The sequence below is a fragment of the Camarhynchus parvulus genome, chromosome 26 (genome assembly GCF_901933205.1).
Source record: "Camarhynchus parvulus chromosome 26, STF_HiC, whole genome shotgun sequence".
Classification (NCBI taxonomy): Eukaryota; Metazoa; Chordata; class Aves; order Passeriformes; family Thraupidae; genus Camarhynchus; species Camarhynchus parvulus.
The window spans coordinates 5828503-5852229 of NC_044596.1; the positions used below are offsets into that span (position 1 = coordinate 5828503).

Genomic DNA, 23727 nt, shown 5'->3' on the forward strand with positions numbered 1-23727 from the left:
CCCTGGTGCCACGTGGCAGCCCTTGGTGGCACGAGGATCAGCTGTGCCCGTGGATCCAGGCCATGCCGTGCCCCTGGCTCCAGGCACTGGAGCTGCCTGCAGAGGGAGGTGCCCAGGACTGCTGGAGTGAGGCCAGGCCAGGCAGACAAATGGCACCAGGGAGGTGGCAGCGTGGCCTGAGGCAGCTCTGGAGAGCAGCAGAGCAGCTCTGCAGGCAGGGCTCTCCCAGCTGGGCACTGTGGGAGCTGCTGCCACCACAACAGCTCTGATGGCTCAACCGTGCTCTCCTGAACATTCTGCTGACCTCCATAGCCAGGGGAGCTTATTCTGGTCATCACAGGCAAATTTGGGGGAGTGCTGAGAGCTTGTTTAATTACCCATTTGTCTGACCCGTTTCTGTCCCTCTTTGGGTCTGTAGCACCTCATCTCACCTGGCCTGGCCTCCAGCATTCCCAGCAGGGGCTCCCACAGCCAGCATCCCACCTTTCCCTGCCCACATCCCACCTCCCACCTCCCCAGCCCCTCTGTTCTCCCTTCCCTTCCCTTCCCTTCCCTTCCCTTCCCTTCCCTTCCCTTCCCTTCCCTTCCCTTCCCTTCCCTTCCCTTCCTTCCCTTCCCTTCCTTCCCTTCCCTTCCCTTCCCTTCCTTCCTTCCCTTCCCTTCCCTTCCCTTCCTTCCCTTCCCTTCCCTTCCCTTCCTTCTCCCCCCCCCATTCCCCATTCCCATTCCCCATTCCCCATTCCCCATTCCCCATTCCCTTCCCCATTCCCCATTCCCCATTCCCCATTCCCCCATTCCCCATTCCCCATCCCCTCCCATCGCTCCCGGCCCCATCCCCGCTCTCAGTTGCGGGATCGCGCAGCTTGGGGGCACCAGCAGGTTGAGGTTGTTCCCGGCTCTGCCTCCTCCGCGGCTCCCGGAGCCCCCCGAGCCCCCGGGAGCCCCCCGAGGCCAGCCAGGGCTGTCCCTGTGCCCCGGGCCGTGCTGGTTCTGGGCTCTGCCCGGGGGTGGGGAGGGGGAACTCACAGCTGGTGGGCGCTGCAGTTGTAGAACTTGAACTCGGTGCTGACGAAGGTCCTGCCCGTCTCCCGGGACTTCAGCTGGAGCACGACACCGAACCAGTCTGGGGACAGAGCAGAGCCTGTCCCTGCTGTCACTGCTGTCCCTGCTGCTGCTGGCACAGCCGGGGGGCGCTGCTGCCCACTGCCCTCTGCTGAGCCCCCTGCGGCTGCTGGGGCAGCTCGGCTTTCACCTCCCAGCACCAGGGTCCCACCCCACCCTGCCCTGGAGCCCCCTGTGTCCAGCAATGCCCGCAAACCCCAGCCCTGGTGGCAAAGTGCATCAGAGACAAGGGGTAAAGGTGCCTTGGAACGGTTTTGGAGGCTGGCCCTGCTCCCTGATGCACTCTGCAGTGTAAAACGTGAGGCTGCTCTGAGAGACAGCCCAGGAACAGGATCGTGGAGTCACTGAAGGGTTTGGGTTGGAAGGGACCCTCAAAGAGACATGGCCTGGGACACCTTCCACCGTCCCAGGCTCCACCAAAGCCCATCCCTGAGCACTGCCAGGGACTGGGCTCCACAGCTTCATCTCCCAGAGTTGTCTCCTGGAGCAGGAGGCGCTGCTGGAGACAAGTGAGCAGCAGGGGAGCTCCTCGGGAGCCTGAGCTCTGGGTGAACTGAGAGCAGATTGTTCTTTTGGGGCTGCTGGGGAAGCCTGTCCTGGCCCTGCTCCCACAGGCTCAGGCTCCAGAAAATGCCTCAGAACCACAAAGACATCACCAGGGAGGCACCCTGGACACCTGGGAGGATGCCAAGGGGAAAATGAGCTCCAAGCCAGTGGTGCTTCAGTTACACGAAGAGAAGATATGACAGAGGTGACATTAATGAGGAGCCAGCCCAAAGACCAGCCCTGACACAGAGGAACTGCAGCCACCTCCTCGTGCGTGCTGAGCCAGGCCCAGGGGACATTCCTGCCTCCCAGACCCAGCCAGCCTGGCAGAGCTGAGAGCTCTGTGAGCCACCCTGGAGGGGACAGACGGCTCCTGTCCTGCCCTGGGAGCTGTCTGGCAGCACAGGGAGGGAGGGAGGACAGGGCAAGCACTCCCTGCTGCCTGCTGCCAGCCCCTCCTGCCCTGTGTGGGATGTATTTCCTGGGGATGAAGCTCCCTGGGCTCAACAGGCTTTGACAGCAGCACGAATTTCTCTGGCAGCAGCCCCAAAGGCTCAGCTCTGCTCAGCTGATACTCCCAAAGCTGCCCTGCGCTGTCTGCCACCGTGTCACTGCCCAGGAGCTGTGGGAATCTACAAAATCAGAGAGTTTTGGGAAAGCTGCAAGATGCAGGCTTCAGAGGCAGCAGAACTGTGAGCAGAGCTATGCAGCAGCCATGAGATAGGTCAGCAGAAAAATTATTTAAACTGTAGAAAAGCAAAAGCAAATAGAAGAATGATCTGTGTATCAACGCTTGTCTAGAATAGCTCTCTAAGCTACAGAAAGTTTATCTAGCAAGATATTAAGAAAGTTAAAGCTTAATAATGGAGCTCTGTGTGTTGTGCTTGAAGGCTCACAAGCAGGTACTGTATTCAAAATAAGCAAGCATTGTTTTAACCAAAAGTACGTGTGCTTATAGTGGTTAGATAGAACTGCTGTCAATATAGAATATATGCTATACAGATATAACTACTGTCAATATGCTTTTGATTTGTGTGATTGGGCAAGAAACTTATAAAGTGAGTTGTAACATTGAGTTCTGTGTCTGCTGCCTGGGATGTGAGCTGCTGGCATCTTCCCATTGTCATAACCATGGAATGAGAGTGATGCTGGAAAATCAAACAGCTCGAGGCGCGTTCCACAGCAGCCCTGTCCCGTTTGTGGTGTGCGAATAGCGCCCAGGCAGCATCAAGGAGCCACCACTTACCCTGATCCACGGGGATGGCAGGGACATCTCTGGCTGCCGGGGACACGCAGAGCACCTGGCTGCCCGACACCTGCCCCTCCACCTCGCTGAGGTTCCCGAAGAGGCAGCTGACCCCGGCGCTGAGGTCTGGAGCGTCACTCACCCGCAGCCTGAGCTGCAGCACGGACACCAGGGAGCAAAGCAGAGCTGTCAGCAGGCAGAGCAGCCAGATCTCCCTCAAATCCCCAGCCCTGCCTGTTTTCCCATCCAAAACAACGCCCTTAAATCACCCACCTGCCCACAGCTGGTGGCCAGCTGCCCTGTCATGGGGAAGGGAGGAGGAAAAAGGGAAGGCAAGGATATTTGTGGATACAAACTGTGCTGAGCCTTGGGGTGCTGCAGGTCAGCAGTGCTGGCAATGGCAGATTTTTGTCCCCCAAAGCTCTACAGAAGCTCTGCCACCCCCAGTGCCTGTGGGAGGACCCTGAGAGCAGCAGGGGCTGTCCCCAAAGCCCTGAGCTCAGACCACCTCCATCCCCACTGCATGAATGGGGGAGACCACCCTGCCCTGGCTGGGAGGAGAGTCCCCAGTGTCCCCAGCACGGCTGGGGAGTGTCCCCATGGCAAACCAGTGCCTGGAGGGCTGAGCCCCCTCTCCCCACACCACTTTTACACGGGGGGCCGGGGGCAGCAGGACCAGCTGCCACAGAGGAGCGGGGCAGCAACAGCTGGGAAGCTTCAGAGAGCCAGGCCTGAGCCCAGCTCACAGAGGAGCTTTTTGGGAAACAAAGCCTTTCCTTTACCAGCCCCAGAGAGCAGGGAAATGTGAGCTGGGGCACACATTTGGGAATTTCTGCCCCCCCCTCCACCCTCTCGGGTGACCCCTTGGCTGCCCCATCCCTCTGTGAGCGTGACTTCATGAGAAAACACTTGTGCCAGGGGGAAGGGGGAAGGCTGGGCTGTGGGGTGCTCCCTGCTGGGGGTGGCTGTCCCGCAGGGCCCCTGTCCCTGTCCCTGCTCACCGGGAGGCTGTGCTCTGACACCGAGATGCTGCTGGGCTGCACGGCCACGCTCAGGCACTGCCCGATGCTCCCGGCGAAGCGGAACGGCTCCTCTGCCCGCTCACAGCGGTCCCTCGGGGAGCACCTGCCACACAGGGGCACTCAGGGCACTGAAAACACCCCCAGGGCACTGAAAATATCCCCTAGAGCATTGAAAACACCCCCCCAGAGCACTGAAAACAACACCCCGAGCACCCAAAACATCCCCCAGGGCACAGAAACACCCCAGGGCACTGAAAACATCTCCAGGGCACTGAAAACACCCCCCAAGGCAATAAACATCCCCCAGGGCACCAAAAACACCCCCCAGGGCATCCAAAATATCGCCCAGAGCACTAAAAACATCCCCCAGGGCTCTGAAAACACCCACACAGAACGCCCAAAACAACCTCCAGAGCACATCCCATCCAGAGCACTGAAAACACCCCCAAAGCACCAAAAACATCCCCAGAGCACTGAAAACACCCCTAAAGGCACCCAAAACACCCCAAACCCCAGGGAGATGTTCCACAGCAGGACCTGGTGATGCCCTGCACAGGGAGCAGGTGTTGGGCACCAGGTTAGGACCAAAGGGCGCTGGAAAATATTCCGTGATCAGCAAAACCACAAAGGCAGAGTATCCCATGAGTAATTCCTGCCCTGGGACACGACCCAGAGCTGCCAGCCCCATGTGCTGGGGTGTGGGGTGAGCCATGGACTCATCTGCACACCAGCTAAAGCAGAAAGCTGGGACAGGCAGGGACAGGATGATGCCTCTGTCCTGATTAAAGCCACACAGGCCACTCATCAACTCCTGCTGGAGCTGGGGGTGAGCCCCAGGCAGGAATGGGAGCCCCAGGCAGGGATGGGAGCTCCAGGCAGGGATGGGAGCTCCAGGCAGGGATGGGAGCTCCAGGCAGGGATGGGAGCTCCAGGCAGGAATGGGAGCTCCAGGCAGGGATGGGAGCCCCAGGCAGGAATGGGAGCTCCAGGCAGGAATGGGAGCCCCAGGCAGGAATGGGAGCTCCAGCTGCTGCCAGCAGGGCTTGGCTGCTGCCATCCTGCAGCTCCCAGCTCCTGCCCATTCCCAGCAGCAGGACCAAGCATGCCAGGGTGCCCGGGGTGCTGTGAGTGTTCCGTGTGCCCCAGCACAGCTCCTCATCCCTGCTTTGTCCTTGGAGCAGGGAGAAATCCAGCAGGGCACCCACTGGGCACCAAGGGAGGGCTGCCAGCGTTCCAGAGCAGGCTGTGGTGCTGGCAGCCCTCCAGGATTCCCTGCTTTTTGTCATTTGGGGAAAATCCTTCCCTTCCAACGCCCCCTCCGTGGGTGCAGTGGCAAATTTGCCTTTAAGGTCCCTTTGAACGCGAGCGTTGTGGGATTCTGTGGAACAGTGGGAGTTTGCTTCAGATGAAGGGAAGTTTCCACTTTCCCTTTCCAAACCACCCCCCTGATCCCCAACAAACGCTGGGGCCGCTCTCCTCACCCTCTTCCTTTTGTACCTTTTCCTTTGGAGCATAAAGGAGCTAAATATGAATGGTGCCAAAGGAAGAAATATCGAGGTTTAAGTGAATCTCTAAGATAGCCCTAAAGTGAGCTCTTGACTGGAGCCTTTATCTCATTGACTCGCTGGAATGGCTCTTTTTTATCATCCTATTTATGGCAACAGCCCCAACAGAGATAAATAGGCCTGGAGACAATAACACACTTGCAGAGAGCAGCACGGGGAAGTCTTGCAGCCTTCACATCCCACTGGGCTGGAGAGATCCTGTAACAATCTCCTGGAGGCCTCTGACGGCTCCCAAAGAGCAAAGGATCCCTCTGTCCGTGCAGAGGATGAACAAATCACCTCCTGCTCCACCCCTCAGCCTTTCAGCCACCCCCAAACACAGTGGGAGCATCACCCCTGCCCCAGCACCTTCCACGGAGCAGCTGGAAGCAGGAACATGTGAGAATGAAAGGGGAGAGGTGACAAATGAAATACAAACACTCCAGCACTTGGGGCCTCCAAACAAAGATGACAGAGGCTTCGAGGAACAGCAAGATAAACACAATTATTTACAGCTTAAAAAAATAAAGCTAAAAAATGATCACTGCTCCAAAGTGCAGATGCTTGAAGGGAGGGTTGAGAAATCCCATCGGGGAAGAGCCCTTGTTGGGAATAGGTTGATGCTGAAATGTCATGGCCAAAAGGGCAGAGGAAATGACACTTTTCTCTCCTCTTGTCATCGAGGGTTTTGTCTCTGCAAAATGAAGATAACAACCTTTACCTGCCTCCCAGGTGGCTTGTGAAGATTCAGCTCATTAGCATGAGGGAAGTGCTCGCTGATCCTTGCAGAGGAGCTGCTGCAGGAGCAGCACCAGAGCCCCCAGCCCTGCTCCTGCTGCAGCAGCCCCTGCCCAGGGGGCGCACAGGGATGGAAATTATTCCCTTCTGCCAAAGGAGCAGGGACAGGGAAGCCTTTGGGGCACGGCTGCACCAAGGGTGGCTCTGCTGTAGGGGCTCGCTGGGAAAAGAAAAAACCTAAAAACCCCCAAAGGATGCTCAGAGTGCCCTGGGCTGCTGCTGTGGGATGCTCAGAGCCCTGCTGTGCCCCCCAGCCCCTCCTGAGAGGATCCTGGGGGATGCTCAGGGGCTGAGCTGCCTCTCCTGCCCCTCCCCAGCCCCCAGCCCCACACTGGGGAGCTGCTGTGCCCCCCAGCCCCGGATCCAGGCCGGATTTGTGGAGGAGCCTGCAGCTCCCCCCAGCACCTGCTCCTCAGGCAAGGGGCCAAGAGCTGCTGTGCGGGTCCCTGAGCCCTGCCTCCCCCCTGGCCAGGCGCTCAGGGCTGCCCAGCAGCTGGCACGGGGCCGGGGGGATTTCTGTCCCCTCCTCCCCCAGCTCCTCTGCCCCGTGGGCTCCCTTCCGCCTTAGGAAGTGCTGGTTTTTATGGCAGCCCAGAGAAAGGAAGGGCACAGACACCTCCTGAATGCAGAGAGGGTTTCCTGGAGCTCCCCTGGAGAAAAGCACCCTCAGCCCTTTGTGCCAGCTCCCAGCCCCTCTGCTGGGTCCCCCTGGAGCAGCTGGAGCTGGGACCCCCTGACCTCCCCTGCAGGATTGAAAATTCCCTTTTGGGCCTTTTAAAGGGGCTTTTAAAGGGGCTCTGTGCTCTGCTCCACTGCTGGAACATTGCTGAGAGCAAAGCCCCACTCACAGGATCACATCTGCTGTTGCCTTTAAAAATTCCCCATTATTGGGATTTGCAGCCTGGGCAAAGAGCAGGAGGGTGCAAAACAGCAGGGGGGGTGTGCAAACCAGCAGGCCTCCATTCCCACCAGTCCAAATTCTGGTTTTCCACCATTTTCCCATCTGGTTTTGCACCCACATCACCCTGCCCCTGAGGCAGGGGTTGATTTCCCTTCACCTCTCCCGGGAGCTCAGGGATCTCCAACGGCATCCGAGCTGCAATGCAGGGAATGTCCAAAGGAGAGAAAAATGGACTCGAGGAACTTCAGCCTGATTTGTTTTGTGTGGGAGGCTCTGAGAGCTGCTCTTGTCACCGGGGAACGGCCAAGGCTGGACTTACATGTGGTGCAGGGAGCACCAGCCGCAGTGGGGATCCCCCGAGCTCAGGCACTCCTGGCAGGTCGTGTACTGCTCACAGGACTCCACGGGCACCCTGGACACCTGCAAGGGACACACACACTCAGGGCTGCTCTGCCCAGCACAGCCAGAGCAGCCCCAGGGCCTGCTGAGCCCCTCAGAGCCACGGGCACAACAGCAAAGACTGAAATGAAATGAATTTGTTCCGACATCCGAGAATAGGAATGATTGGAGACTGAGACATGAGATCACCCATCCCCTGGGTGAGCCCTGGGCACAGACAGCCCCAGCTGGGCTCCCACAGGGCTGCCAGCTCCTCGGACCCCTCTGGGCTGGAGCTGAGCCCTCTCCTCCCTGATTTACAATTTCAGCCTCACCCTTCCCCAGGGAGCTGCTGCAGGGATGAATCACTGGGACTGTGGCAGCTCGTTGGGTCTGGGTGGGGGTTTCACTGCTGTGCTGGGTCTGGGTGGGTGTTCCACTGCTTTGTGGGGTCTGGGTGGGGTTTCACTGCTTTGTGGGGTCTGGGTGGGGGTTCCACTGCTTTGTGGGGTCTGGGTGGGTGTTTCACTGCTTTGTGGGGTCTGGGTGGGGTTCCACTGCTTTGTGGGGTCTGGGTGGGTGTTTCACTGCTTTGTGGGGTCTGGGTGGGGGTTTCACTGCTGGGGCCACTCTGAGCCCATCCAGCAGCAGCCACTTGGGCCCCCAGGCCTGACCCACTGGGGGTCCCTGTCCCTTCCAGGCAGGGATGCCACAGAGGGGAGGACAGGTGGGAACAGCCCCAAGGCTGCTGTAAACCCCTCTCCCACTCACAGCACACGAGGAATGATGGTGATGGTGAGGTGCAGCACAGTCCTGACCTATTTACCAGCACCGAAACCCCCAGAGGCTTCAAAACGACACCAGGCTTTAACCACAGGTCACTGCTTGGCTCCAGCGAAGACATTTGTAACCTTTTTAACCACTTCAACCTTTCCAACACATCCTTTACCACCTCCAGCATTTTGAACCCCTTTAACCTTTCCAACCCGCTCCTTGCCACCTCCAGCAGCAGGGTGGGTCTGCATCTCGAGCTCCTGTAGTGTTCCCTCTACAAAATATGGAAAAATCCCTTCCTGTAAGGTTGTGGGGCACTGGAACAGGTTGCTCAAGAGCCTGTGGACTCCCCTACCCCTGGAGGTGTTCAAATCCAGGCTGGACACACCTTGGCACAGCCTGGGATAGCGGGAGGTGCCCAGATGATTTCTGAGCTCCCTTCCAGCCCAGGCCATTCTGTGATTCTGCCATTCTACTCCCATTTCCCCCACCAAACGCTGCAGATAATCCTCTCCCAGCCTCACACGGCTCCTGGGCCCCAGGAGTGATGCCTGCAACTGGCTGGGAATTCAAACAACTGCTGGATGGCTCTGGCTCTGTCCGTCACAACAGCACCCGGCTCCCAGCAGCCGCGCTGAAAGGAGCAGTGTCTCCCCACACAACGGCCACTGTCACGCCAAGTGCTGTTGACACAGTGAGAACCCAGTTCCTCTCTGAGCTGGACACCAATAGGGCTGCTATTCTTCTTGTTTCCTCAGCCCCACTCAACAGCTTTTCCCGAAACAGAGATTGCCCAGGGTTGGAGTTTTCTGGCCGAGGTGGAGCCCGTGGGGAGGGCGGAGGGCTCGGGTTGGGACCCTGGGAATGAGGGGTGGCAGGGGCAGGGCTGGGAGTGCCTGCAGCCCCTGCTGCGTGGGAACAGCTTCAGGAGCGGAGAGGAGGAATTCAGAGGTGGAAATGAGGGGCTGGGGTTTGATTCCTGGTGCAGAGGGGCCTGGGGTGCCCTCACAGGGTCTGCACAGGGGATGTGCTTTTTGCTGCTCTGCCTCCCCCTTGTAAGGAGCAAAAAGCACTTTACAGTGGGGTGGGAGCAAGCCCAGGGTTCTGGTGACAGGAACAGCCCCCCAGGACCTATTCCTGCAGACACTGCCCACCCCAGTGACCACCCAGCACCTCCCAGTGCAGAGCAGCGCTCTGTGCAGCCATCGTGCTGCCCCTGGGTGGAGAGCCAGCAGCAAACCCGGGTTTTTCAAACCAAACTCTCCCTGTGGGAGACACCGGCTGGCACAGGAACTTTGGGCTGCCCCTAAAATCAGCCCAGCACACTGAGCCCTGACCCAGCCTGGGGGCCAGGACAGCCCCAAAATCCCCCAGCACTGCAGATCCCCCGCTCACACCCACAAAGGGAGGCTTGGCAGGATCTATCCCCGTGATTTAAATGCAGCTCAGGGCTTGTTTCATGTTTGTGAGGAGCTGGATGCTCTCGCTGCGCTCTATAAATAACGGAGGGCTGGAATTATGTGAATAAGAGTTCATTAGAGATGATTTGATGTTGAGCGCTTCGTTTCTTTTTCTGCTCGGAAGCTGCACATGATAATTCTTTAAAAACCACGCAGAGGTTTTCAACAATGTCTCTGGAGGAGCATCTGTGTGAAGGACAGCAGCCAAGAATCTGACTGCTGCGGGATCTCCTCGCTGCCGAGGGCACAGCCCTGCTCCCCCAGCCCAACTGTGACCTCTCCTCCTGCTCTCCCTGCCAAAATGGACCTGCTGCTCAACCATTAAATGATAAAGCCTCATTATCCCTGTCCCTGACTGCCTGACCCATAACACCAGCAAAATAAAATAAATTACAAAAAAAAAAAAAATATCAATACAGACTCTGCAAAACACACAGATTCCAACTCTGCCAGCCCCTGGAGCAAATAAGTGCAAGAAACCAGTTCCAAATAAATAAATAAAATAAATAAATTAATTAAATAAACAGCCAAAGCAAAGTTTCCACAGCTTTTGCGTGCTACCAGCCCAGTCCTATGACCTCCCCTGGCTGGAGACAGCCCCTGGAGCATCTCACAGCCACAGCAGGCTGCCCACAGACCCCTCGGGGGCTGGAGTTCAAACAGAAAATCTATTTTTAATGACTTTGGGGAGTGGAGTAGAGATGCCAACTAGTTCAGTGTAATTAAAGCCATCTATCACTCACTGAGCAGGAGCCCAAAGTTGATGAACTTTCCAATGAGATTTTATTCTTTCCTTTATTCATGAGAAAACTCCGCTTTGTGCTGGGGCAGGAGACGTGAAAAAGTGTGGGAAGGAGCAAGGAGGACGCCTCAGCTGCAGCCATTAATGTGTCAGGGTGACAGGGAAAATAAAGTCAGACTTTCCCAGAGGCTGTAAAAAGTCTGGCAGACTCTTCCCACTGCTCCTCCTCCTCCAAGCGGAGCTGCAGGTGGAGCATCCTGCTGGGCACCTTTGCCAGGAAAATTCCCAGTGTGGAGGGTGGGAATGCTGTGGCTCTGCTAAGCAGGACACGTGGGTGCAATCTGCCTCGGGCTGAGCAAATCCCTACCTGGAAATTGCTGCTCCTGCCTGGTGGAGACCTCAGCAAGTGTGGAAGGACCAGGAGCAAGTGGGATGCAGGAAATGCACCCATAGGGCAGAGCCAGGAGACAGAGGAGAGGGGGAAAGGGGGAGTTTTAACCACAAACAACAGAGGAGCATCCCCAGGGTGCTGTGGAGCTCCCAAAGGTGGGGATGGCGCCAGCATCCGTCCCTGTGCCACAGGAGCAGTGCTGTGGCAGGTGCAGGGCTCCTGCAGGAGCAGCTCTGCTGTCCCACACCCCACTCTGAGGGGCTCTCAGAGCCCCCCCAGGGCTGTCAGAACCAAATCAAGGCCGGGAAGTTCTGGCAGAGAAGCAGCGAGTGGGAGAGGACAGGGAGACAACGTTGCCATGGCTACGAGGGGATTATTTAATTACAGCACTGCAGATGCACGGAGAGAGCCCCTTCAACTCTGATCCAGGCAACCTTGGCTTGGGCTTGCCTTTGCTGCTATAAGAACCTCATTAACATCTGAGGGGGACAAGCTGTGCTGGAGCACAGGGACCGGATCACTCTGGAGTGAGGGATCAGATCTCCTGCAAACATTCCCATCTCCTTGGCTCCCCCAGCCCCTCCGTGCAGCGTGCCAGGCTCCTGAGGGAGGTGATGAAAGCAAGGACAGCCTCCTCTGGGAAGCAAGAAAGGCTGAAAAAACAGCAAATATCCCGAAGTGAGGCTTGCTGGAGCAGGAAAGTTGTCCTCAAGCCAGAGTTTCCTGCATCCATCCGGCCCAGCATCCCGGCAGGGCTCGGAGCAGCCTCGTGTTCTGGCACACAGGCTCCTGCAGACAAACACTTCCCTGTGGTTTACCACGGCTCCAGTTAATCATCACATCAATATGGAACATCTGAGCGGGGTTTGTTGGAATAACAAAGTGCCAGGCAGAGATCCCAGCCCGCTCCCAGCTCCCGGGAGCAGCACAGCCTCGGCCAGGAGGGGAAATGGGATTTCATCTCGGTCTGCTGGCTCTGGCAGCTCCTGCTCTGCCCCAGCAGGTGACAGTGACACTCTGGGGCTGCAGGGTGGGCACGGGGGCAGGTGCCCCTGGCTGGCACAGGCCCCGGGTGTCCCATCCCTCACCCCAGCTGTGGGTGCAGGCTCAGCCCAGCATTTGGGATGCCACTCTGGCATCCAGCCCCTGCTCAGGCTGGCACAGCAGTGCCAGCTCTGGGTGACAGCCACAAGGTGCCCTGGCCGCCCCAGCTCTGCCTCCTGCCTCGCACAGAGCATCTGCACCTGGGGACTGTGGGGCCAGGCAGGCACGGCCACCCTGTGCCCACCTCCCCGTGCCCACTGCCCCCAGAGCTGGGCAAAGCTCGTGCCCACACAGAGTCAGGAGGAAATTCTGTCATCTGCAGTGCTGGAATGAGATCTGGAGCACAGACCTGGCTGAGGAACTCACAGGAGCTCCTGGAATGGCAAAGGCAGCGAAATTCATGGATGAAATAATGAGGGGCAGCCACACATTGATTCCTGCCTGGCTCCTCTGAGCTGCTCCTGTCCCCGGGGTGCTGGTGACAGCTCAGTGTCCCCACACAGGGATGGACAGGACCCTCAGCAGATCCTTCTTGTTTGGGACCCTAAACCACTTCATTTCTTGCAGAACTGGCCCACAGAACCTCTCCCTGACAAGAACGGAGTGCCAAAAATGAGGAATGGGATGCTAGAGGTCTCCCCCACAAGGACAGGGCTCTGCTGTGATGGATCCACGTCCCTGGATGACTGGAAAGCCACCACCCCTCAGGGGAGAGGCAATTTCATTCCTGACTGCAGCAAAAGGGTCAAACGAGCTCCTGGAAGCCAGGATGGTGATCCAGGCAGGAGCTGCCCTGCTCCTCAGCTGCCAGGGTGACAGAGCCTCCCTGCTGCTGTGGGAGCCCCCTCTGGATTCCAGGATGGTGCTCCTGGAGCAGCCAGGGGCCCATCCCCGTGCTCCTGCCAGGGGACATCACTGCTGCCATCACAAGTGGCTCCCTGACGTGTTGGCACCGTCCTCTGATGCCACCCTGCCATGCCACCAGCTGATGAGCAGTGCCCTTTGATTAGCCCAGGCCTCAGGGGAACTAATTAATCAGGATAAAAGGGGGGCAGCCTTCCAAAATCTCCGGGCTCAGGTGGGGATCCATCCAGCACAGGAAACTTTCATCTCGCATCAGTTCACGGCCTCTGCTTTGCCTGGCTGCCATGGAACTCCTGGCGTGCTCCCTGCAGTCATTTCAAAGTTTTAACAGAAGCTCAGAAAATTAATTAAGGTGAATAATTATAAAGCGTGTGTGCTTCTTCCCCTCTCTGTCTGGTGAGAAAACAGCAAAAATGGAATTCGGAATAATTCTGGAGCGGTAACCAAAGTAATTAGGTGTTCAAGGAGCGCTCACAACTGGGCTGTGCTTAGAAAAATTACTGTTTTAGTCAGAGAGTCCTTAACAGCACAATGCTCCCCTTCCCCGGGACTCTAATTAGGCTTGGACAGGACTCTAATAAGGCTTGGACAGGCCTCTAATTAGGCTTGGAGCCTCCAGCTCGGGGCTGCCCAGCCCTGGTGCCCGCCCAGCCCTGCAGGTGATGCTCCCTGGGCTGCTCCCAGCTCCGGGACAGGGGCAAGGACAGAGCCCCTGGCAATGGGAGGAGATTCCATTCTGGCAGGGTGGGCAGGCCCTGGCACAGGGTGCCCAGAGCAGCTCTGGCTGCCCCTGGATCCCTGGCAGTGCCCAAGGCCAGGCTGGACAGGGCTGGGAGCACCTGGGACAAGGGAAGGTGTCCCTGCCATGGCAGGGGTGGCACTGAGTGGATTTTAAGGTCCCTTCCAACCCAAACCATTCAGTGATTCTGTGATACCCTGAAGGTGGGGATGCCTTAGAGGGGAACACACCTTGTGAGGCACCAGAGCACCCAGCTGGAAGCACCCTGAGCGTTCATCAACCCCATCCCTGCTCTGAGCAGCTCCCTGGGCTGCCTTGGACACGCTGGAGCCCCCAGAGCTGTGTCCCAGCAGGGATGGCCATGCTGGGAGCTCAGCCACCCAGCTCTGCTGTGGAAGCCTGCGTCTCCAGGGTGTGGATGCAGGCAGGCTCAGAGCCTGCTGCCTGTGAGTGCCTGCAGTCTGTTTCTCCTGGCTCCCCAGGAAAAGCACACGCCAGACAGCAGAGCCCCTTCCCCCAGGCTGCCAGCCTGCAGCTCACGGATTCACTTCACTTGTTAAACAGGATTGTGGCAGGCTAAGATAAAACAGAAGAGTTTAAAATGACAAACAGACTCCTAAATGGGACTAGAGTCTTAATGAAAACAGTAATGAATGAATGAGGCAAGCAAATATTCCCCATTAATATTAGACAGATAGATTAGATCCCTGGGCGCTGCATTTAAAACCGACATGAAATTACTTCAATTACTCTGCATTGATAAACAACAAGGCCGTATTTACTGTTAAAACACATTTCCTCCACCCTCCCCCATGCTTGCTTTGGCTTCTTCTGCTTCTCAGGAGGGAGAGGAGATCAGTGAGAGGATGGAAATGCACCGGGCTGGGAGCTTCCCTCCTGCCCACGGGTGTGACCATGTTCACAGGGGTTCTTGGATGAGGGAAGAGACGAAGGATCTGACTCCATGGTTCAGAAGGCTGATTTATTATTTTATCATATATATTACATTAAAACTATACTAAAAGAATAGAAGAAAAGATTTCATCAGAAGGCTAGCTAAGAATAGAATAAGAAAGAATGATAACAAAGGTTTGTGTCTCGGACAGAGAGTCCGAGCCAGCTGGGCTGTGATTGGCCATTAATTACAAACAACCACATGAGACCAATCACAGACCCACCTGTTGCATCCCACAGCAGCAGATAATCATTGTTTCCATTTTGTTCCTGAGGCTTCTCAGCTTCTCAGGAGGAAGAATCCAAGGAAAGGATTTTCCATAAAAGATGTCTGTGGCGCATGGGAGAGCTGGGCTGCTCAGCACCCAGCCAGGGTGTGCCAGGGCAGCTGCCCCAGGAGCAGCCCCCTCAGGCTCAATCAGCACCATCAGCTCTGCCATTCCAGCCCTGGCAGCGCTGTGCAAGAAGCAGAGCAATCACTGACAGCCACTTCAAACCTGGTGCTCGCAGCATCCTCCCCTCTCAGAAATTCACTCTGCTTCCCCTTGCTGGTGGGTACAGCTGCTCAGCATCCTCCTTTCCACGCTGGGAAAGTGAGATTAACCTGATCAGAGGCCTCTTCTGATGAAGAGATCATAGATGGATAATTCCTGGGTGTTTGCTGGCATTTACATGCTAATGATGAAAGGCACTCCGGTAAAGGTAATGTCAACACGAGTCCCTTGTCCTTGCATCTCAGCCTCCAGCCCAGCCATCTGTTCTCAGGGTTCAGAAAAGCCCTGGAGAACAGGTTGCTGCTAGAAAAGCTGCAAAAGCTCCTTCCCAGCTCTGCTGCCTCAGCCTGTGGAGCTCCATGCCTGCCTGGAGCGTCCTGCATGCCGGGGATGTTCAGAGCTGTGGGTAAGCAGAGCACTAAAGCACACCCTGGCTGGCAAACCGCTGATGTCTTGCTGCTAGAGGATCTTAAATATCTGCAAAACTCAGCCTTATCACGTGTCAGTAAACAAGACATAAAATATCTCATTTCAGGGCTACAGGAGCAGCGAGGCATCCAGAGATCCTGAGTCCCTGCTGCAGCTCCAACATCCCAAATTTCCTGAGGGACAGGAGGGGAAAAACTCCTGCTTTCCCCCATCTGGGATGCAATCCCCTGGGGAAAGGCACCCAGCAGCTCCAGGATCACTGAGGTGGGAATGGGGCAGGAGGGCTGAGGGGGCTCTGGGTACCAGGCAGGGAGAAATTCACTCCCCAGAAGGCAACAAAACCCAGGCCTGGTGCTTTCCCAGATGAAACCAGGGGTAAAACAGCCAAGTGGAGAGGGAGGAATGCTCAGAGCTCTTCCCACAGCTCAAGGGACGGATGACCTTTCCAATACTCTACCTGTATAAATCTTACTTAATGAAATAATAATAAAAAAATAACGATGAAGGTTAAACCGTTCCCGGCAGCAGATTTACACTGAAAACAAGGCCTGCTCAGGCAGCGGTGGGTTTACACAACAGCCCTTTAACATTCCTCTCCTAGTGACTGGGGTGACTCCTGACCAGCCCCAACCACAGGATGAGTGATCCCAGCCAAGGGCAGCGTGCCAAGGCGGAGGCAAAGGAAGCAGCTCCAGCCTGGGCTGTGCTAAACACACAATTAGGGTTTGGCTGGGTCACGAGCCACAACACGGCGGTTTTACCCCATCAAACCCTCCCCACAACCTCCCTGGCCCTCGGGACATGACTTCATTTGCGGTGCCACCGCAAGTGAGCTCTTTAAACAGCCCAGAGCAAACACGGCTGCCTGCGGCTTGGGAGCGCCCCTGGGAAAGTGGGAGCACCAAGCCAGGGCCTCCCGTTGTGGGAAACGAGAGCTGGGATGGGTTTTGTAGCCAGAGAAGGTCGGGTAAAGGGTTTAGCTTTGATCTTTACCTGCTTTCCCTTGGGCTGCTGCTCTGCTGCATGGGAGATGTGGAATCAAAGAGCAGCTCTGGGGCTGTGGCACTGCTCTGACTGAGGCAGGGCTGATACAGGCTCAGAGCCTTCAACAGACCCCAGAATTGCTGCATTAATGCTCCCAGGGCTAAAACAAGCTCAGAGCCCCCACACAGACCCCAGAATTGCTGCATTAATGCTCCCAGGGCTGATACAAGCTCAGAGCCCCCACACAGACCCCAGAATTGCTGATTAATGCTCCCAGGGCGATACAGCTCAGAGCCCACACCCCAGAATTGCTGCATTAATGCTCCCAGGGCTGATACAAGCTCAGAGCCCCCACACAGACCCCAGAATTGCTGCATTAATGCTCCCAGGGCTGATACAAGCTCAGAGCCCCCACACAGACCCCAGAATTGCTGCATTAATGCTCCCAGGGCTGACACACCAAGGCACTTGTCCCTGGCAGCCACCTCAGCTCCTGCTGAAAGCAGCTGCTTTGACATCAGCCTCTCAGTGCCCGGATCCAGCACTCAGAACGGTGGCATTTTGGGCAAATAATGCCATGAAACTATTTCTGCTCCATCGGAGCCTGAGGAGCTTCTGCATGTATTTCCATAAATATCCCTGGCGTCAGTGCAGCAGCAGACTCAACAGACTGCCAGGGGGATCCTGCAGCCTGTGCTGAGCCTACCTACAGAGCAGCTCCAGGAAAAGCTCTGGGCTTGCAAGGGATTGGAGAGGACAAAATGAACCAGCTTCTGTGGGGAGGCTGGGAACAAGGGGAATCATTGCCCCAGGGTGGGGCACTGAGCAGGCTGGCAGGGATTAATGACAACGTGGGAATGCCAAAAACCAGGAGAAGAGCTGGTGGATCCATGACCTGTTCCTTCTGCCTCTGGCAGGGAGCAGGGCACAGGGACCCATGAGGGTGGCTCTTTCTGCCATGTGAAACCATGAAACCTCCACTTCGGGGCCAAGCTTGGTGCCTGGCACGGTGTCTGTCAGCTGCAAACCTCCCAGCGGGGTGAATGCCCCTGGCAGGGGCTCTGCCCTGCCTCAGCTGCCTCCGTCCCGCTGGGAGCCAGCGCTGCAGCAGCTGCTCCAAGGGCATTTCTCTGCAGGGTGGCTGGCAAGGGACGGGGTTAATGGTCCCACTCCACGTGTGACCTCTCTTCCCCCTCTCCAGAGCTCCTAATTACCCAGCTGGAGGAAGAGGGGCAGCCCTGGGGCTCTGCCAGCCCCCCTGGTGCTCAGGCTGTGCTGTTGGCATCGATCTCTGCACCCCGGGAAGGCAGCTCCTCCCATCCCACCCAGCTAATCAGGGCCAAAACACGATAAAAACCCGAGCAGCAGCAGCAGCAGGTCCCCTCCTCAAAACGAGAGCAGCTTGTGGGGGATGAATAAAGAACGCTGCTAATGAAAAGGTGCCTGCCATGGCTCAGTCCCTGACAATTGGCAGATGAACCTCGGTGGTTTGTGTGCTCCCCCTCTTTATTGTCTGCTCATAAAACTGGCAGGAGCAGGGGTAGGACGGAGCTGCTGGCGGCAGCTGTGCTCAGGATGAAAAATGAGCAGCACATGCACGGAGGCAGCTGGAGCACAGCGAGGGACCCCGGGGTCCCTGGGGTTACTTCCCTCTCTCCAGAGGGGCCCTGAGCTTAACCCTTGCTTTCCTGAGTTGGAGCAAAGCAGCCAAAGCCACAGGTCTGGGTCAGCCTGGCTGTCCCCAACGCAGGGTGTGTGTCCTGGTGTGCCTGGAGGGACAAGGGAGCTGCAGCCCTGCTGGAACAGGAGTGCAAGGGGAGCTGCAGCCCTGCTGGAACAGTCACCGTGTGCTCACACAGCACAGCAGGGCCCCACTGCTGCCAGCAGCGAGGGACCATCACCCGAGCTCGTGGGCAGGGCACTGCAGTGGGGCACAGCATGGGTGGCAGTGCCCCTATCCATCCCCACAGCCTCTGGGATGAACCTCCCTGCCTGGCACTTTCAGAGGGCACACAGGCAAGGGGTGCCCCAAATCTCTGGCAGCTCCCTGTGTCCGGCCCAGTGTCCCAAAGCCACCCATCCCCTGCCACCTCTGAGCTGCCTTTGCCTTGTGCCTGGCAGGGAGCAGGAATGTCCTGCTGTCCCTACAGAGCCCCCCTGGCATGGAGGGGGACATGGAGGCCACGTTTTGTTTCCCCTCCTTGCTGAGGAGCTGGCCCAGGCCGTGTCCTGCCACCCACCGTGTCCGAGTGGCCGTGGGCACAGCGTGGGCACAGCGTGGGCACAGCGTGGGCACAGCCCCCCATCTGCCCGCTCCCAGCAGCCTCCCAGGCCGTGCTGTGCCTCAATGCCGCCTTTGTTCCCGGCTCTGGCACGTCCCAGGGTGTCAGTGACACTGAAAAGCTTTGACTGGCCCTTTCTGTTTGTTTTCTTGGCACACGCAGGCACGGGTCCAGCGGCCCAGCCTCGCTGTGCCCCGCACCTCGCGTGTGCCTGGCAGGATTACTGAGCTGCAGCTCTGCCCACAGAAGGGGCTGGGCACCAATTGATGCCATCCAGCCCCTCTGGCTCCTTCAGTGCCCATTTCCCTCTGCTTTTCCAGCACAGCATCCCACATCCCAGAGTGAGTGACCAGTGCTGGGCACTGCCCAGGCTCCCCGCGGCTGCCAGAGCTCCAGGAGCGTTTGGACAATGCCCCCAGGGATGCCCAGGGTGGGATTCTGGGGCGTCTGTGCAGGATTTGGAGTGGATGAGCCTTGTGGGTCCCTAGGATTCCATGAATCCTGCTGTCAGAGCTGCAGGGTTCATCCCCCAGAGCCCACATCCCACGGGATGCTGCCTTGCCAGGTGAGCTCTGTGGCAATGCCGGGGACATTCAGCACAGACCCTGCTCAAATCTTCTCCACAGCCACAAAGGCCTGCTGCACGCAGGGCAGGAACACAGACAACCCTCAATTCCCCATTTCTGAACCATTCAGGGCTCTTCAAACTGTTCAAACACTGCACAAACCTGGGAGGAACATCCCAGGCATGGCGGGTTTGTGTAATTTTACAGAGCCTTGAAAATCCAAAGCATTTGAGTGCCCTAAGTAGCTTTAAAGGTCACAGAGCGGTATCACTGCTGCTCCCACAGCCTGGCCAGGGCCCTGCCTGGTGTTTGCTCCAGGAACACTCCGCGGTCTCCACGGCTTTTTAGCAGGATTGCTCTCCAACTCCATCACGCTGTCCTTGCCAGTCAATTTGCTGCTACTCCATCACTTTCCCATTTGTATATCATTACACACGGCTGTCAAAAATAATTTAGGAACCTGACGGGCACTGAGAGGAACGAGCTGTCCTAAGCATATCCCGAACTCCTGAGTTCTGCAGGAAAATGGGCTCTAAGCCCTTTTCCCCACAGAAGGAGCCTGGCGTGGCTGGGTGTAGGATGTGGGTCTGCTCCCACCCATGGACACCTCAGTGAGGAACAAGGAAACATCTCAGGAGACAACACAGCTGAGCTTCAGGGCCACAGCAAACCCAGGGAACACTGAGAGCTGTCAGCACACAAGGTTTGATCACTCTGAGGTGATCCTCCCTCCTCCCTGTGCACACCAAATCAGTTTGGGCTGAATTTTAACACTTTGTTCGCATTGGAGACTGGAAAGTTCATTGGATTCTCCCAATTTACTGCTCTGTAATGCCTTGTAGGCATTTTGCTTTTCCCGTAGTGGAGACAGAGCTGGGCTGGCCCTGCCCACAGTAACCTTGGGCACCTCAGCCTGTGATAAGGTGCCAGACTTGTCTCAAGGCTAAACAGGAGCCCTGGAGGGATGGTTTGGACTCCAAGAGCAGATTTACACCAACAGGAGCATCCTGCTTCTCTCTGGATTCCCAGGCTGTGGAACTCCACTGCAGGCAGGGCAGGGGGAGCCTCACTTTGTGCAGGCAGGAGAAGGATCAGAGAATCCTGGAACAGCCTGAGCTGAAGGGAGCCACAGGGATCAACTCCAATCCCTGCCCTGCACCGGCACTCCAAAATCCCACCCTGGCATCCCATTGTCCAAACACTCCTGGAGCTCCAGCAGCCTTGGAGCTGAGCTCTGGGGAGCCTGGGCAGTGCCAGCACTGCCTGGGAAAGAACCTTTCCCTAAAATCCAACCTAAACCTGCCCTGACATCTCCAGATCAAACCCCTGAGTCCTCTCTGAGCACGAGGGGCACCCACGAGGTGGAGCAGGCAGCTCCCTCCCTTGGCCACCAGTAATTGGGGGGTTTGTGATGGGTTCACTGGGGAGGATTTTCCTCCTGCACAGGAGGTGTCAGCAAGGCCCTCACTGAGCACCACAGACAGATCCAGCTGGGACACTGCAGCTCCCATTCCTTGGAGGCTTTCCTTCCTCCCAAGGATGCCCTGGTGCTGCAGGAGGAGGGTGCAGGGTGAGCCAGGCTGGTTCTGCCCATCCACACCCAGCCACAAAGCTGCTGCTGCTGCAACGCTTTCACTCATTTTCATACATTTATGCTGAGACTAAATTTGTCCCTGCATATTTTCCTCCCAAGCCTAGTAATCAGTAGTGGAAATAATTTGCTGTTGTCTGCTCTGATGTTGCCATCTCTTGCACACATCCAAGTGACAAAGACATCAGGCCCTCAAAGTCCGATTGAAGAATAATTGGAAATCCAAAGTGGCACTAAATGTTATTTTCTAAATAAAACGCATTAAATTACAGAACATGAGGCTGTCAAGCATTAAAAAAGATTAGTTAGAAGCGGAAAAGAAATATTGTTCAACCCTTCAGAGACTTCATTACATGCAGAGGATACCCCTGTGTTCTTTGGGACAGGCAGGGGGAAAGGGAATGCAAAGCTATGGAAATATTTCCAGCAGCCTGTGCTGTCCCAGATGGGCCTGGATGCCTCTGCACTGCTGGATTTGCATCTCAGTTGTTGGATAAATATATAGAGAGATAGATATGTGGATATGTGGGTAAATATAGGTGAGAAAGGCAAGAAAAAAGCAGATAAATGAAGGAAAAGCAGAGAGCAGAGCAATCCCTGCCTCAGTGCCTGCAGGGAGGAGAAGGCCCAGCACAAGGACAGATCATGGATCTCTGCAGGGATGGGGATGGCAGCCAGCCCTGGGTGTCCAAATCACCCCAAACCCGCAGAAAAGGGACAAATCCGGGCACAGATCCAGCAGCTGAGCCCCAGGGCTGTGTGTCTGCCTTGGCTGGGTGTTAATAAACCCAAATATTGCGGCAGCTGCGCTCAGAACCTCAGCAAAGCCCAGCCTGGCCGTGGAGCACAGAGACAATCGTATTTCACCCGGTAGGAGCTGCTAAATTCACACTTAGAGCAATAAAGGCACAGCCAAACAAACATGACCCCAGTGGGACCCGTGGCTGGGGCAGGCACATCCCAGCTACACAAACAGCAGAGCTGAGGTGCATTTATCCCAAATCCCTCCTCCCACCAGCTTTCCCCAACAGCTCCGGCCCCTGGCATTAATACCCAGAGCCCAGCAGGCTGCAGGGGAGGCAGAAGTATTTACATGGCTGCTCTCCCTTCCTGCACAAGGATTAAAGGCCAGGTGAGGCTTTTTGTGGTAGTTTTTATTTTGGTTTTTGCCTTTTTTTTAAATAAGAGCAGGTAATTATCACCTGACATTATGGAGGTGCTGATGCACCAAGTGCCGCTGCCCCTGTGCTGGGGGAGAGGGCAGAGCAGCCCACACACAACTGGAGATGGATTTATTCCAGCTGAGGGCTGGGGAGCCAAATCCCTCTCTCCCAGGGTTTCATTAGCTGGGAATGGCTTTCTAAGGAGATTTACACAGCCCAGCCTGGAGCCTGCCCGTCCGGCCCTGCACCCAAAGACAATAACCATGGGCAGCTCAGGGGAGCCTCCTGTGCCTCTGTCCCCATCCTCCAGCGCTGTGACACTGCTGCCATCGGGGTGACCTCAGAAACCCACATAAACCCCAGAGAAACTCACAAACCCCACACAAAACCCCACACAAACCCCACAGAAACCCACACAAAACCACATAAACCCCACGCACAAAATCCCCCATACAAAATCCTTCACACAAAACCCCACACAAACCCCACACAAATCCACATAAACCTCACACAAACCCACACAAAACCACATAAACCCCACACAAAACCACATAAACCCCCCACAAAACCCACAGAAACCCACACAAAACCACATAAACCCCCACAGAACCCACACAAAACCATAAACCCCCACAAACACAAAACCCCCACAAAACCCCACAGAAACCCCACACAAATCCACATAAACCTCACACAAACCCACACAAAACCACATAAACCCCACACAAAACCACATAAACCCCCACACAAACCCCACAGAAACCCACACAAAACCACATAAACCCCACAGAAACCCACACAAAACCACATAAACCCCACGCACAAAATCCCCCATACAAAATCCTTCACACAAAACCCACACAAATCCACATAAACCTCACACAAACCCACACAAAACCCACAGAAATCCACACAAACTCCATGCAAACCCCCACACAGGCTCCACATAACCCCCCCAAAAAACCCCACACAGACCCCCCAAAAAACCCCACACAGACCCCCCAAAAAACCCCACACAAACCCCCACACAGACCTCCCAAAAACCCCACACAAAACCCCCACACATTCTGGTGCTACAGCTTCAGAATCCTACTCGTGGCTTAAAATACCCCTAAAATAACCAAAACGCAGCGTTTGGACACTGCTCTGAGGCACGGGGTGGGGTTTTGGGGTGTCCTGAGCAGGGCCAGGGCTCAGTGATCCCTGTGGGCGCCTCCCAGCTCGGGGAATTCTGTGATTCTCTCATCCCCTCATTCCCCTTGAGGGCCCAGGTAATTTTTGGGTGAGATCTGGCTGTTCTGGATGGCTGCATCCCCCAAACAAAGCCCAAACCCAATCCCACCCCCCTGGTGCTGCCTCTCAGGGAGATTTCTCCTACAAATCCAACTTTTCCTCCAGCATCCTGCTTGGACGAGGTGCCAGGGACGAGCTGGAGCCCAGGCCACCAGCCTGGACCACGCAAGGGCCTAAAATGGAAAAACCCAGCTTGTTTTTGAGTGCCTGGAGCCTGCCCCCTCCTCTCTGCAGGCACGGGAATGCTGTTTCTGGCACGGCTTCTCCAAATAAAAGTGTGGTCAGCTCTTTTCTGGATGGATTTTTGAGCGAATTGTTTTTGTGGGCAGCGCTGTTGGCTCCAAGGCCCAGCCACACAGGGAGGAGTTATTGTTAAACCCTGGCCTTCCCCTGCTTCCTT

The 23727-nt window shown here is 56.3% G+C and overlaps 1 protein-coding gene across 1 annotated transcript in view; it reads right to left on the minus strand.

Moving 5' to 3' along the window:
• Window positions 1–23727, minus strand: part of PLXNA2 (plexin A2) — a 134062-nt gene that overhangs the window by 57188 nt on the left and 53147 nt on the right. Inside the window, exons 5-8 of the mRNA XM_030965561.1 lie at window positions 7499–7599; window positions 3916–4039; window positions 2915–3068; window positions 1027–1123 (exon numbers count right to left, since the gene is read on the minus strand). Of these exons, the coding sequence (XP_030821421.1) occupies window positions 1027–1123; window positions 2915–3068; window positions 3916–4039; window positions 7499–7599 (476 nt within the window). The remainder of the gene's footprint in view (window positions 1–1026; window positions 1124–2914; window positions 3069–3915; window positions 4040–7498; window positions 7600–23727) is intronic.